The sequence below is a fragment of the Protopterus annectens genome, chromosome 3.part0, assembly GCF_019279795.1.
Source record: "Protopterus annectens isolate FY-2018-M chromosome 3.part0, PAN1.0, whole genome shotgun sequence".
Taxonomy (NCBI): domain Eukaryota; kingdom Metazoa; phylum Chordata; order Ceratodontiformes; family Protopteridae; genus Protopterus; species Protopterus annectens.
The window spans coordinates 1,024,474,682-1,024,489,460 of record NC_056731.1 but is presented as its reverse complement, the minus strand read 5'-3'; the positions used below and the strand labels follow the sequence as shown (position 1 = coordinate 1,024,489,460).

General features: G+C 39.8%; 1 protein-coding gene across 2 annotated transcripts in view; it reads left to right on the top strand.

The window, feature by feature from the left end:
• ST6GALNAC6 (ST6 N-acetylgalactosaminide alpha-2,6-sialyltransferase 6) overlaps positions 1–14,779 on the top strand; it is a 574,938-nt gene that overhangs the window by 455,040 nt on the left and 105,119 nt on the right. For both annotated transcript variants that reach the window (XM_044065315.1, XM_044065314.1), the window contains one exon: positions 4,857–4,925. In XM_044065315.1, the coding sequence (XP_043921250.1) occupies positions 4,911–4,925 (15 nt within the window). In that variant the 5' untranslated portion in view covers positions 4,857–4,910. The remainder of the gene's footprint in view (positions 1–4,856; positions 4,926–14,779) is intronic.

The window sequence follows — 14,779 nt, the reverse complement described above, 5'->3', positions numbered from 1 at the left end:
CTAAAAGAAACCCAAGTATGACTGGAGAAAGAAACATGAGTGAATACCTGAAAATCTGACTATCTGAATCAGTTCCCCTGCACTATATATATTTCTTCCTATAGCAGGAGAATCTTTGAAATTCCATGCTTTGTTTCTAACTGGATGGAGTCCACCTGTTGATGCATGACTCTTTTTCCTCCTCTCAGCCTTTGGAACAGTTGTTTTTTTCATCATCCACTGTTTTGTTGACTACAATTATAACCGGATGAAGAAGAGGAAGTATTGCATTTGCAACCATTTCTTTCTCATCCAGTGTGCTTTATCATCCTTTCTTACCTCTTGTCATTTTAAATGTCCAACGCAGAGAGGTGTTTAGCTATTATCTATCCAGGTTTGAAGTCTATACTTTGTCATAGCACCTCTGTTTGTACACCTTTTGCTGAAAACAGCTATTCAATGCAGATGTCCAGAAGTTGGGAGCCCCCAGTTTGTTGTTAGGAAAAAATAGTCTGAAAATTGCAAGCCTGTCATTGAAAACAGAATACAGTCCAGAGGCACCTCAGTTACGAAAACAAATCTTTTTTGACGTCTTTCTTCTATTCTGTGTTTCACACACAGAGACAGATATCAGGAGAATAACAAGATTAATATACTGCAAAATATGAAGTTGATATTAATAAATACAAACAATAGACAGTAACAATGGTACTGTGCAAGCAATACACCATCACATTAACAATATCAAATATAGTAACAATAATGCTAATGATAACCAAGTTTATCAATATTAGAGTTATGTGATGCATTTTCCACAGCTGACCTTTGTAGCAGTCTGAATGTATTAACCAAACTCAGGTTACCTGCAACACAGGTAGACATCTTGCATCTGTGCCATGAGGCTGACGGAAACTTTCAGACAGTATTTTTCTAATACAAACTTATGATGCTTAAGAAGATTTAAAACTTAAAGAATCAGACTGAGGGGGAAAGGATAAATTTATTTAGTAGATTAGCTACCAAATCATCTAGACTTCCTAAATTCTTTCAATATAAATCAATATCTTTGGGAGGGTGTTATTGGTTAGTGATCTGTTATTCAGCATTAGATATAGGTATATTCAAGCCATAACATGATGATATGGATTTCCTATATATACTGGCTACAGATTTGCTCACCATTAGTTGCAAATCAATGAGCTTTGTGTCATGTGTGGCATGGCTCTGTAACTAAAGTTTAATATGCAAGTAATCACTGCTCCAAAGGTTAGTTAGAGAAATTTGAATTCTCTGAGATAATGCAACCTCAGTCTTCACATATGAAAGTCACTCTTTTGTGGTTGCACTTCACAATGACAATCACAAATGACCAGCACTTATGTATGGCACTTGTAGGAGGGGCCAACATGCATGAGTCACTAGAAAAGACTTTAAAACAGCAACTCCTTCTATATGAAGTCAGTTTCACAGAACACTGTGACATTCCAATGCAAAAGTAGTAGGAGGCACTGCAGATAGTCACATGTTCTAGAAGAGAAAGAAATGTTATATACAGTAGTACATAAAGAGCATGATAAAAGTTTTCTAATGTTTGGCAGTGGATTTTGTACGGTGCCGAGTTGCCAGCCCGACACCCAACCTTCAAAGAAGGCACACCCATTCACGCACGCACCTACCTGCATGTCTTTAAACATCACTCGACCACAGGGAAGACATGCACACTCCACACAGTAGGAGCTCTAGCAGAGAATCGAACAGGAGAACCTCTTGTAGTTACTGACAAACTGAAAAGGTAAAAACAGGGCATTTGTCAGTTTGTTACCTGCATATGAGTAAACGTATACATAAATGACATTTTTACATTAACAAATGCAGGTCTACAAAACCATGTCATATAAAGAAACATGCAATATGGTAACTGCACATGTTAAGTTGTCTGTCTCGCCTTCATTCTTGCTGGATGGGTTGAACCCGACCTCACTGCCACTCTCGGCTAAAAAAAGCGAGTTGGTTTTCCACCGCTCGAGGCCCCTTATATCCCACAATGCTGGTGTTGGTTTCTTGTTGGTAAGTGTATTTCTGTAAAATTAGAATACTTAAAACCCTATATTTTTAAGTTTAAATATTTCCCTTTAGTGGTGTGTGTGTTAAACTTTAGTTAATTGTTTTATTTTTGAGTTTTAAAAATAAGATTAGTGTAATCAGTGTGTCTGTTTGAGTGTGTGATTGATTACACTTTCTTGTTTAGTCAAGTGTGATCGTGCTGTCCGAAAAAATGTCTCTGACAGACGGTCACACTTCCCCAGGGTCCTGCAGGAAAGAAAGAATAAGTTGATCGCTGGAAGCTCTAGCCCCTTACCGGAGACCTTCGGAGCACCCGGAGCCACGACATCTAGGAAGATCCAGGTCACCATTGCTGGCCTCATTGCTCCTCCTCCATCTCCTCCCTGTCTGGGCGAACCCAGCTGTCTCCTCCTCTAGGGTCATCAGGCTGTCAGATCGGAGTGAGTCGACTCTAAGTCCGACCCTGTAAGTCCGCTTAGGAGCCCGACTCTCTCAGAGCCCGAGCCCACTCATCAGTCGATGCCTGCCCTCCTCCTCCTCCTCCGTCTCGTCCGGGCGGAGGAGCGTCGCGGGTGGAGTAGCTCGGAGCGTCGGACAGGTGTCTCTGTCGTCTTCGAGCGGTGGCTCAATTTCTCTTCTTTCTCGGCGCCTCGGACTTCCTCGCCGGCTCAGCTCCAAGTGGAGGGTGGCGACGGTCCTTTAGTGAGCTCTTCTCCCTCTCGGAGCTCGGCGAGGCTCGCTTCCCGGCGGGCCCGCTCGACCTTCTCTGCCTTCGGGAGCCGGAGGGAGGTTCTCAGAGCGGGCCGGGGACCTCTGGCTTTTGCCTGACAGGCCGCGCTGGTCATGGAGTGTGTTAGAGCCTGGCTCTACTCCACTCCACAGTCCCTCCCTCTCCCCTCGGTGCCTCAGGTCAAGTCGACTCACTACTCTCCTCCTCACGACCGCAGAGAGCCAGCAGGAACCCCCAGGGGTTCCCTCTTCCGAGGGCCTCCTCCTGATTTGGAAGAGCCCCCCCCTCGAAGAGAAGTGTAAGAGGAAACACATTGACTCACCTGAGTCCATCACATCTTACACACAGATTAGATGAGGTTCCCTCCCCCCCTGCCCCCCTCCTCAGAGTCTTCCTTTGCAGACATCCTCTCTGTCTCCCCTCCCCCCCTCCCCCACCCCCCCCTGGTGGGTGGGGCAAAGGCATGGACGGCCTGATTCAGTGGACCCCACTCCCAGGAGACCGGCACCAGCAGACAACACAGACTTGACAAAAAAGGAGTTTCTGTGGGATGTGGGTAGCTAGCTGCCACTAAGAAGGAATTAGTTGATCCTTTCAGTACCTGTCCATCCACCTAACAAGGAATCTAGGTCCATGGACAGCAAAGGGACTTGATTAAAGAAGATGTTCCACCCGCCAGGAGGATCTAGTTTTTTGAATTTTCAAAACTGCTTGCAAAAAAGTAATTCAGCCAGTTCCAGCAGACCAGCAATCGATCCGAATCACTCAAGGTCTTTTAGTTCCAAAGAAAGTATCTTGAACAGATCACAAAGAAAAAACAAGATCGATGGTCAGCAAAAAATCCATCCCTTCCAAGGAAACAAAGGAAAGATGTGCTGAAAGCTCTGCCTTCAGGGATGCGATGCTACATACAGGATTGAACAGACGACCAGAAGATTCCTCCGCTTCAGGCCAGGAACCAGTCATTTCATTTTCAGTTCAGGCCCCCCTTCCCTTCATCTCACCACCCCCCCCCAATGGTGTACCAAATGGCAGGTTCTCAGCTTTTCTCACCTGACGAATACAGGGAGGTGTTGTTTCCATTTGGACTGGACTGGCTCCTCACAGCACCCACCATCTCCTTCTGATGGCCAGGAGACTACACATCAGAGAATAACAGACATACACAAACTGGTCTCACAGCAACTCCCAATGTCCCACACCATTATGATCAGCAGGTGCAGAAATCATCTCATGTGGTGGATGTCTACAAGTTGAGCAGAGCTATCCTCATGCCTCAGTCTTGAAAGACTCTGTTGTTGTGAGAATTTTTTTCAAGTGGGGTCAGCCTTGCTGCGATCTTTTGCGATCTTTTGATCCTCACTTTGATTTTCTAGCTGAACTCTTCCTCCTTCCTTGGGACCTAAATTTAGTTCTACACCAAAAGCTGCCTACCACCTCTGAACTTTAGGTATATGCTCTGCTGTGCATATTTCCTGGATCTTTGTTTTGAAACAAAAAGTGCATAAAGAAGTACTGAAAGTACATGGACACTTTCATATGGACAGTACCATATATTAACACAATGTGAAACATGAAGACATTTTGGCTGAAAACAAACTGTAAAATGTGACTGGGCTCACCATGCAATCCTGGAAAAAATAAATTACACAGTTTAGTAGTAATGTGTTCAGAGCGATATTGCATAGAAAGTGTTTCTTAGAAAATCAAAGTACGATCACAAACACGTTTTCTCCTTTCATTTTCTTTGAGTGGTTGTCCCCTCATTTGTTTCAAAAATATCTGTTAGGTCTAACTGAAGATGCATAAAATGTTTTGATTAGAACCAATAGAATGACGGTGACTAAAAATAATACAGTGGCGCACAGTACAGTGAATGTATCCAAAGTAATACAGCATTTTCTGACAGAATGTTAACACAAAATAAATGAGAACTTAATTTGTGCAATGAGCAGATGTATAAAGTCAGACTGACTGAGAGCCAAACTTTTCACGACTCCATTTGAAAAGTGCTGAAATAATTTAATTGGTATTACGTAAACTAGACAAATGACCTAATGTGTGCTTTTTTTTAACCCCACAGGCACTCAAGCACTGATGAAGATTTTATATTGATGATCCTTTTGGGACCAGAGAAATGACCAGTAACAAGGTACACACTCACATTCATCCATATATTTCTGTTAGTCTTAATGACCATCTAATGTATTCTGTAGTGCTCACCAAAGCAGTTTCATAAGGAGGAGGATTGCCGAAAGAAAAGGAGTCAGTGCTGGAAACTGTACAACTCCTTATAGGGTCTCATTAGGCATAGTTACACACATTCAAGCACTACAGGCTTCAGTGAGCTGCTTTCATGTTCATGGATCTCTAGCTAAATAAATGCACTATTTTATGCAGTGTAATGAGGCAGTAAAATGATGCATTACATTTTAATCTGTACTTACTTACTGTGAAACTCAGTTATAAAATCACGCACATCAGTTTGATAAAGTGCCTGCTTTCTCCACATACTTTATATTCATACTGTCTGCAAGTATGCTAGGTCTTACATTTTTAACTTTACTACTGTTTATCATTTTGATAAAAGAGAAAATTTAATGGGGATTATGTGCTGCACAAGATTATTTCACACTTCCCAGATGAAGGTGTCACCACTCAATCATATTATGTTTTAGCTGTCTTTTTGATTGCATCTGCCTGTGCAGTCTTGGAAAGTAATATCAGAACCATTTTATGATTAGCCTAACTTTTATTTACAAGGTATATAATTGTGTAACAATGACATCTCTTTAATATTTAATCGTATTTTGGGGAAGAAAAATTTCACATGCGACCAGTGCATTTTTTCACATTTAAAATGTATATCATAATTCAGGTTTGTGACTAACTTCTTTAAATGCTGACTAGGTAAGAAAAAAAAAAATACTCATGGAGCTCTTACAATACGGAGAATTTGGATAATTATATGAAAACAGAAACAGTCAAAACTGAATCAGAATTTCTTTAATTTACAGGAAACAGGGCTTCAATATTTGTTTTAAGAATTATCCCTATTGTTTTTCAAAGGACAATAACGTTTTAAAGACAAACTTCAAATGCCATGATGTTTTCCCATATCATTACAGTATTTGAACACTGTCCCCATGTTTCAAAATTGTTCCTACTTTCATCTACATCTGCTCACATTCATAACCTGAGCTAATAGGGGTATTTCTTATTTAAAACATCCATATAATTGTCCCTTGTATATCAAAAATGTTTTGGTCTAGAGTGCTTCTAAGGTCAGCACATTGTGGTAGTTACAGTTTGTATGGTTTAAGCACTACATGCCACAAGATAATTTTGTGTTGCGGACCTTAAGCTTATTACATTACATTTCCTAACATTGGAAGGACAAAGGCATATTAGAATAAATCTTATTTTTCATGTGCCAACTTAGAGATCTGGTAATCAAATCAGCAGTGAACATTCCCAGCTACTACTGCATTTGGGGAACACCAGGTTGAAGGCAGTTTACTTCTAAAATGAAAGAATTTCTTCATGTAATATCCACCACGTTAAAACCTAGTATATCCACCATGCCCTCACCCACCTTGGATATTGGTCTACTTTTTATTTGCGTCAATTCTCTTACACGCTGCTGTGAAGTTACCTATTCAACAATACTTATGAACAACTCTTGAACCCAACTACACAAAAGAAGCCAGTTTAATTGTACTTCCATCATTTACCACATTTTGTTATTATGGAGACAGAGCATAAGAACTTTGGCAGGCAAACAAAAATATGACAGCATGTTACCTCAGATCAAAAACATTAGGTTGCCCAATAATACAGATACTTTGAAATGGCTTTTAACTGTTTAAAACAACAAGAAACAGTTCATCATCTTGGAGATATTAGTTGTTGATTGTATTCCTGAAGTAAGACAACACCAAAACGAACACAGATTCTACCTCTAATAATACCTGATCACCAATCTATTATCTAGTTTAAAATCATAGGACAATTGCAGATACTGGGATTGCCTTAATAAACCCTGAAAGTGATGTCAGTAAGATGCAGCAACTAGGAACATGGACGTTTAGCCATCAGGTATGACTTACTAGTCGTATAAAATCATAGAAACCAGAAAAACTCCATGCTGTCATTTAACTTAATTTGCTAATGCAGTTACTATACTACTAATGCAATGTTAGATCTGGAAAAAGCATTGAGACTATGCAGTTTCTAATACTGGAGGCCAACACTAGTATTATTGCAGTGCTCTATGCATTACGAATTGTTTCTGACAATATTTCAGAACCAATTCTCTTGCAGAACTTTTGCGCTCTGTAACAATGTTTTCCCAAAAGTTACTTATTCAGTTGAATAAAGGCACAGTCAGTAGATACAACATTTGCACCCAGTGCATTAAGTTTTACATCCTGGTTTGAATCCATTCAAATTTTAGATCTACAAGTCAATTTTATAAAAAAATATGACTGTCTATTTGAAAACTAAAAAGAAAACTATTGCATATTTGAAATATAAGCAACGTTAGGCTCAAAACAATATATCTTAACAAATTGCATCTAAGCATCTTGGATTTGTTACTTGAGGTATGTCCAGAAAATGTAACCACCATTACTGTCTTTAGGAAATTAAATTAAGACTATCCAGTATTTGTTTGCACTAGTAAGACTGAAACTCAGAATAATTAAGAATACTCATCATAACTTCAAAGAATAAAAAACAGGATTCTGATGACATGCAAGAACCAGCTAGCCTATCTATTTTGCTGATTAGTTACTTATCTAATAAGCTACAGGGTCTGCTTAACTGATTATATACAGACTGCTTCATTACAGCTTCTACAAAGCCTATTTCCTTATCAGTTTATGCAGAACTTATTTCATTAACAGCTTATGTTTAGGCTCCCTATTGAAATGTCAGCACTCAAAATGCAAAGTGCCAAAACCCTGCCCCCCCCAAAAAATAAAAACACAACATTTTCCTAAAAACTTGTTTTTGTAATGGGGCAAGCCTCCCCTGCACCCCTTCTCCAATGGCAAGCCCCCGTTAGAGCAATTCCAAGATGTCTATACCTCAGAGAAAAGGGAAGTTCAGTATGTTTCAGGATTCACTCTAGTGGGCCCTGACATTTAAATTGTTCTCTTTTGCCCTCCTTCACAAATCCTGTAATACACATTCTCTAAATTGTTGATTTTTTTTTTTTTTTTTTTTTACTATTTTGATCAACTAATTTATCTGATGGGTAACTTTCACACAGTCAACACTGAAATGGTAACATTGGCCAAATAAAAATAGTGATCAATAAGAAACTTGCAGGGCTGTATAATGGTAAGATTACAAAGTTTTGGTAAAGTGGCACCCTCTTTTGCTCAAGTTTGTGCAACCTTGGAGTTAGTATATTTAAGCAACAATTTTATTTATTGTTTTGTTTTAGTTAGTTGGTTCTTTTGCATTAATAGTTGCCAACTGTTTTAAATTGAGTAGTAAATTGAGTGCGTATTGCTGGAACTGAAGCAACATTTGTGAATCAAGCACATTCACAATTATTCATTGACATTTTTCTGAAGAAAATCTTCCTTACATGGAACCTGACAGCTATTCACACTATCTTCATATGGTGTCTCCTTGTTCCTTTAATCTATTTGCTTTTAAACAAATGGTACTTGATTGTGGTGTAGAGATCTTTCTGGAGGTAGCTCAACTGTCTCTTGTCCCTACTTGCATCCTTTCATTAAAACTAAGTACAGTAAACATCTAGAATCTTCTTTACATGGCTCCTGGTGCAGATCATGTATATTTTGTATCCCTCATCTGAAATGACTCAATCTTATTTATGCCATTGTAAACTCCAGACTTGCCCGATGCCTATAATACTGTAGATACAGAGTTCTGACAGCTGTCTGTAAAGCGGAAATGCCATTTTTATTTTTATTTATTTATTTATTTACATTTGTTGACCGGGAGTGTCCGTCTGGACGTAGGTTCATTTTCAGTGGAGGCCTAGGGAGAAAAGCTCCACAGTTAAAATAAACATACAGTAGTTACATTGGATTACATATCAATTAACAATTTAACATAGCAATTACTTACAACATATTTACAGATGAAGAACATAGTACATCTGTAGACAACTAGAATCTTTATCTGTGTAGTACATAACCGACATTAACAAATGTTACAATAAGACGTTCCTGCTGTATAATAAGTACTAGGCTTATGAGCATCTGAGCTTGCTATAATCAAGGTAGTTAGTGGAGTGGAAAAAAAGGTAGTGGTTGGATGGGGTGGGTGATATTAGAGAGGGAGTTGCAAGGGCATAGCCAGCATGTTTTTAGGTGTGCTTTTAGTAAAGTTTTGAAGTGGGTGAATGATGTTACGGAGGTAATTGTGGGTGGGAGGGAGTTCCATAATTTGGCTATGGTGCAAGAGACTAGTGCTTCACCAGCAGAGTTAATGGCTTTAGTGATCTGCAAGTGATTTTTGTTGCTGGATCTTAGTGGTCTGGTGGTGCGATAGGGTTGGAGTAGATTCTGGAGGGATGGGACATTTAGTGGATGGTTTACTAGTTTGTGGGCAAGTGAGAGTTGATACCATTGAAGGAGGTGAGGGAGTTCAAGCCAGCCCAGTTCAGCAAGTGAGAGACAGTGGTGACTTTGGTAGGATGCCCCTTTGGCGAATTTGGTGATTTTGTTGTAGCAGGTCTCTAGCTTGTTTAGTTTGCATTGCCTTAGGTTGGTATATATTGGAGAGGCATAAAGTAGGGTGGAGATAAGGTGGGAATTTGCTATTGAAATCTTTGCTGCTTTGGTGAGAAGTTGCTTATTTCTGTATAACGCTCCTAGTTTTTTGTGGACTTTTTTTATGGTCATGGATATGTGAATGTCAGATTTTAGTTTATTGTTTATTTCCACTCCTAGCAATTTGGTGTGTTCAGTTGGGTATATAGTGGTGTTGTCTTTTGCTGTGATGTTAAAGTGAGAGTTGTTTTGAGTATGTTTGGTGGGTTGGAAGATGAGTAGTTTAGTTTTGTTTGGGTTGAGTTGATACTTGGGCATCGGATAACCAAGTTTCAACAGAGGAAAAGGCTTCCTGTCTGACTTTTTGCAGTTTGGGTAAGGACTGGGCTGAGCAGATGTTGATTGAGTCATCTGCATATTGTATGAGTGTGCCATGTTTGGTGGCAGAGGCTAGATTATTGGTGAAAACAGAGAAGAGTAGGGGTCCATGGATGGATCCTTGGGGAACCCCTATCGAGACAGGTAGTTGGGAGATATGTCATTCTGCCATACAATGGATTGTTGGCGGGCAGACAGGTAACTCTGAAACCAGTTGGTGACTGATTGAGAGAAGGATAGGTTATTGAGGACAGAGATGAGTTGTTTGTGTGGGACCATGTCAAATGCTTTAGAAAGGTCTAGGAAAGTAGCAGAGGAGAGATAGCCATTGTTTTTATGCTGAAGGATAGTGTTAGTGAAGGAGAGTAAGGCAGTGGTGGTGCTATGGTTTGGTCGGAAACCATGCTTAGTATTGGAAAGGAGGTTGTTAGTAAGGAGGTAGTCTGAGACCTGAGAGTATGTGCATCTCTCTAGTATTTTGGAGAGTGGAGAGAGAATAGCTATGGGGCAGTAATTGGTTAGTTCTGTGGAGGGTCCGCCTTTGTGGAGGGGAATTATATGTGATACTTTCCACAGTGTGGGAACATAACTTTCTGACAGAGATCGGTTAATCAAGATGGATACTGGGTAGGCCAGAGCATCAGCTGCGATTTGTAGGTATTCACTTGGGAGGTTGTCTGCTGCTAATTTGGTGGGCCTAAGTTTAGTTAAGAGTTTTTTATGTTGGAGGTAGGTACAGGAGAAAAAGAGAAGGCAGTGGGGAGCTTACTAGTTGAAGGTGTGGGTTGGAGGGGAGGGGGGTTGTGTTGTTTAGCTAGTGATAGTATGGTTTGTGTGAAGTGTGTGTTGAATGAGGTAGCAATATTTTCTGAAGAGTGAGGGATGTTAGGAGGAGGGGTACTGACTTTACCTGGGTGGAGGATGGAGTTTATGGAGGACCAGAATTGTTTGGGTCTGTGTTGGGAGGAGTCTAGGGCAGACTGGTAGTATTGGAATTTGTCCTGTTTTATTATCTTTTTGACTATTGTGTTATTCTAGGAATTTCTGTCTAGTTGAGGGGGTTTTGGTTTTGTACCAGTGCTCCCAGGCTTTATCCCTGTTTTTCATTTCTGACTTAGTGGTTTTCTGCAGCCATGGGGAGGGTTGTGCTTTGATTCTGGAAAGTCTTATGAGGGCATGGTAATTAAGGATGCTCAGGAAGGTAGTATTAAAAAATTCAACTGCGTCATCAAAACTGAGGTACTTTAGAGGATGCTAGTTACATTCTTTGAGGGATGAGATGAATGTGAGTGGGTTAAAGTTTATTTTTTTACGTATCTGACAGTAGATGACAGGTTTAGCTTGGTATAGGTATTTTTTCATTAGGAATGTTGGGGAGTGATCACTGAGGCTATCTGATAAGCAGCCTGTTATATATGACTGGGGGCTCTTACTGACTAGTATCCAATCCAGGGTAGTGTGCTTGCTGGAGTTTTTATTTATCCTGGCTGGCGACTGGACTAGTTGGTTGAAGCCATGAAGGTTTACATGATGGGTTGGATAGTTGCCAGAACAGGATTGCCAGTCAATATTGAAATCACCTAAAATGATAGTTTCTTGGGGGAGATGGTGGGTAGACCAGCTGAGGAGGTTTTCTAGTGGAGGGATGTTTTGGCCAGGTGGGAAGTAGCATCCAATTATGTTGATGATTTTGTTTATTTCTTCATTGCCTATTTGTGGAGCTGATGATTTTAAGATCTGGATGTTTAGATGCTCTTTAAATAATATAGCTACACCGCCTCCTTTCTTGTTTAGCCGGTCTACTCTTAGTATGCCGTAACCGATAAGGAGTATTTGCTCACTGGTAATGTGAGGTTTTAGCCAGGTTTCTGTCAGGATGACTATATCTGGGGAGTACACGTCTATGGTGGCATGGAGTTCATGGACTTTGTTGGATATACTTCTAATATTTAGGCTTAGTAGAAGGAAGTCACTTGGCTTTCTATTGGCTGTAATATAGGAGAAGTTGTGGTTTCTAGCCTGATTATGAGGATTGGGGTTGGAGATGGTAGGGCCAGGGTTGGGGTGGATGTCTCCACTTAGGGCTAGTTTTTATATGCATGAGGTTATTAGTTTTCTCAGTTTTTGAATGTGTTTGTTTATAAGGGAAACTTTATGATTGTACTCTTTGGGTAATAGGTATGGTGGGAGGGTTACTATGTTAAGTTGTAGGGATGCTTTATGTTTGAGTAATATAGTTGGCAGAATATGTGGGGGGTGCATAGGGATGGTTCTTGAGTTGGGAGGGGAGCTGAGTGAGGGTGAGACATGAGTGGTGGTGTGAGTAGTAGTACAGTGGTAGTGGTTGAGTGGGGGAATGATGGAGCTTTGGTAGGATGTAAGATATGCAAGGAGAGTGCATGCAGTGAGCATAGGTAAGGTATGCTTGTACATGTTAGTTGAGGAGGTGTGAATATAGTGGGAAGATGGAGGAGGTAATGTTGGGTTAGTGCTGTGGTTGCCATTTTTAATTTTACTTCCTATGCATTTGTATATGCCATCAGCATTTCTGGTATTTTGTTACATTAAAGATTCCCCTTTTAACTCATGGATATGCTTGCACCCAAGTGTTGTCTAGATCAATCATTGCTACTACTTCTCCCACTGTATCTTTCATTCCTGGGATTCATTTTACTAAAAGCATTATTTTGAATTAACACCAAGTTATTTCAAACCATTGGTCCTTTTTTATTCTTTGAACTGTTGTATTGGCGCTTTTGCATAGCATTGTATCATAAGCCGAAATGTTTTCTTCCTAATATTTCACAGTCAGTGAAAATGACTGTACCCAGTAATGGCCATTGAGGTACCCTATTGGTAGATCTCCCTTTACCTGAGTTAACTTCATCTACAGTCATCATTTCCATCCTGGTTTCCAGCCATTGTTTAACCCACACTAGTAGAGAATCGTAGCTTAATCTAATTGTTCCACTAAACTGTTATGTTGTGTCTTGTAGAATGCCTTACTAATCCCCAAAGTTCACAAGAGTATTTCATATCCTCTTCTCTTGCCAATTGTTGATGCAAAGGCCTCCAAGACATTTTGCCTAGCGAAGTACATTGATTATAAAATCAAACATGTTTTGGACCAACGCCCTCAGTTATTCAAAGATTCATGGGATTTGTTGTCGAAAATTTAAAATGAGTATTATGATGAAAAGTTAATAATGGTCACCCTGACCTTTGTCAAAATTGTTCTGGCACAATGGGAAGGTCTATTTATCCTGGGGTCCCAGTACAACAATTGCTGGGCCCTTTATGGCCATTATTTAGATATAGTGCTGTTCTAGAAGGGTGGGGAAGTAAAACTGAATTAATTTTTTGATTACTTAAACATTACCTCATTTTTTAGATTTACCATGACAGTGGACAACGACAAAGTAGATTAACTGGATGTGAATATCAAGGAGGAGTATTCCAAGCCCTTTACCTCTTCACTTTGTAGGAAGCCTACGCATTCTAATACACTGTTGCATTATAATAGTTGGCATCCTGTGCACCAAAAAAGGGCATTAGTGAAGGGACAGTATGTCAGACTGGCTAGAATGGTAACTGATTATAGTGGGTTTGAACATGAATGTTTAGTTTTACTACAGATGTTGACCAGGAGAGGATATACAGAGAACTTTGTGTTGTCCATTATGGATGAGGTGAAACAGAAAAGATCACTGGCGGGGATTTAAAGTCCTTCTAGGTACTAGAGCTGAGGTAAACCAGGCTAAAGTAGTAACTGGGCAAAGTCGGTTGCATAGGGCATTGATTTTACCCTTTAATTTGCAATTTCTTTATAAAAATATTATTATGAAATATTGGAATATTTTTGTTCAGACTTTGAATTGAGAATGGTATTGGGCAATAGGCTACAAAAAAAGATATCCGTTTAAAAACACTTCTTGAGAGACCTACCCAAAAAGTTGAAAAAGGGGTCACTTTTAAGTGTGGTTGTTGCATACAGTGCAAACACATTTTAGTAGAGGAATATGTTTATTAAGGGGACATGTATCATTAAACCCAAGAAAAAGTATTATTGTTATTCAAAAGGGGTGATCTATACTGCAGTGTGCCAACAATGTAGTGGGTTCTATACAGAAAAAAACAGAGGGCATTTAAACAAAGACTATATCAGCATCTATGTAAGCCACAGTAGTAGCCTTGTCACCTCACAGCAAGAGGTTCTCCCGTTCAATTCTTGGGTGGAGCACCTTCTGTGTGGAGTCTGCATGTCCCTTCTGTGGTCGACTGCCGTTCGAAAGACATGCATGAATGGGCGGGCCTTCGTTGAAGGTTGGTCATTGCGCTGGCACCTCGGCACCATAAGAAACTGACAATCATTAGCGGACCGGAGTTCCACTGTGGTGACGCCTAACCGGGAAAAGCCGAAAGAAAAACAACAACAACAACAGCATCTATATGATGTTAAGAACAAGATGGATAGTAACGCCCTGTTCATTCGAATCCCACACACTACTTTAAATTTATTATTATTGACCATGTTGATCTGGGTTGCTGGAGGGGTCCTACTGATGATGTTTTGGAGTACAAACAGTGTTTATGGCAGGTTAGGACAAATGCAATAGAATTCACTGGTCTAAATGACCAGATATCATTAAGTGCATTATTAAAACTCAAAGCTGCATATTTTATGTAATAGCAATGGTTTAGAAACTATGTATTTTATAGTTGCTGTTTTTACATGTATATTTTTTTATATATTTTGGACAAGGATATGTTGTGTTGAGTTTAAATTATTATTAAGCTAGTAGTCTATTGGTTGGCCAATCAGATGAAGGCATGATGTATTTAAAAGTGGTTTTCTGTGCTTGTGATTATTCTG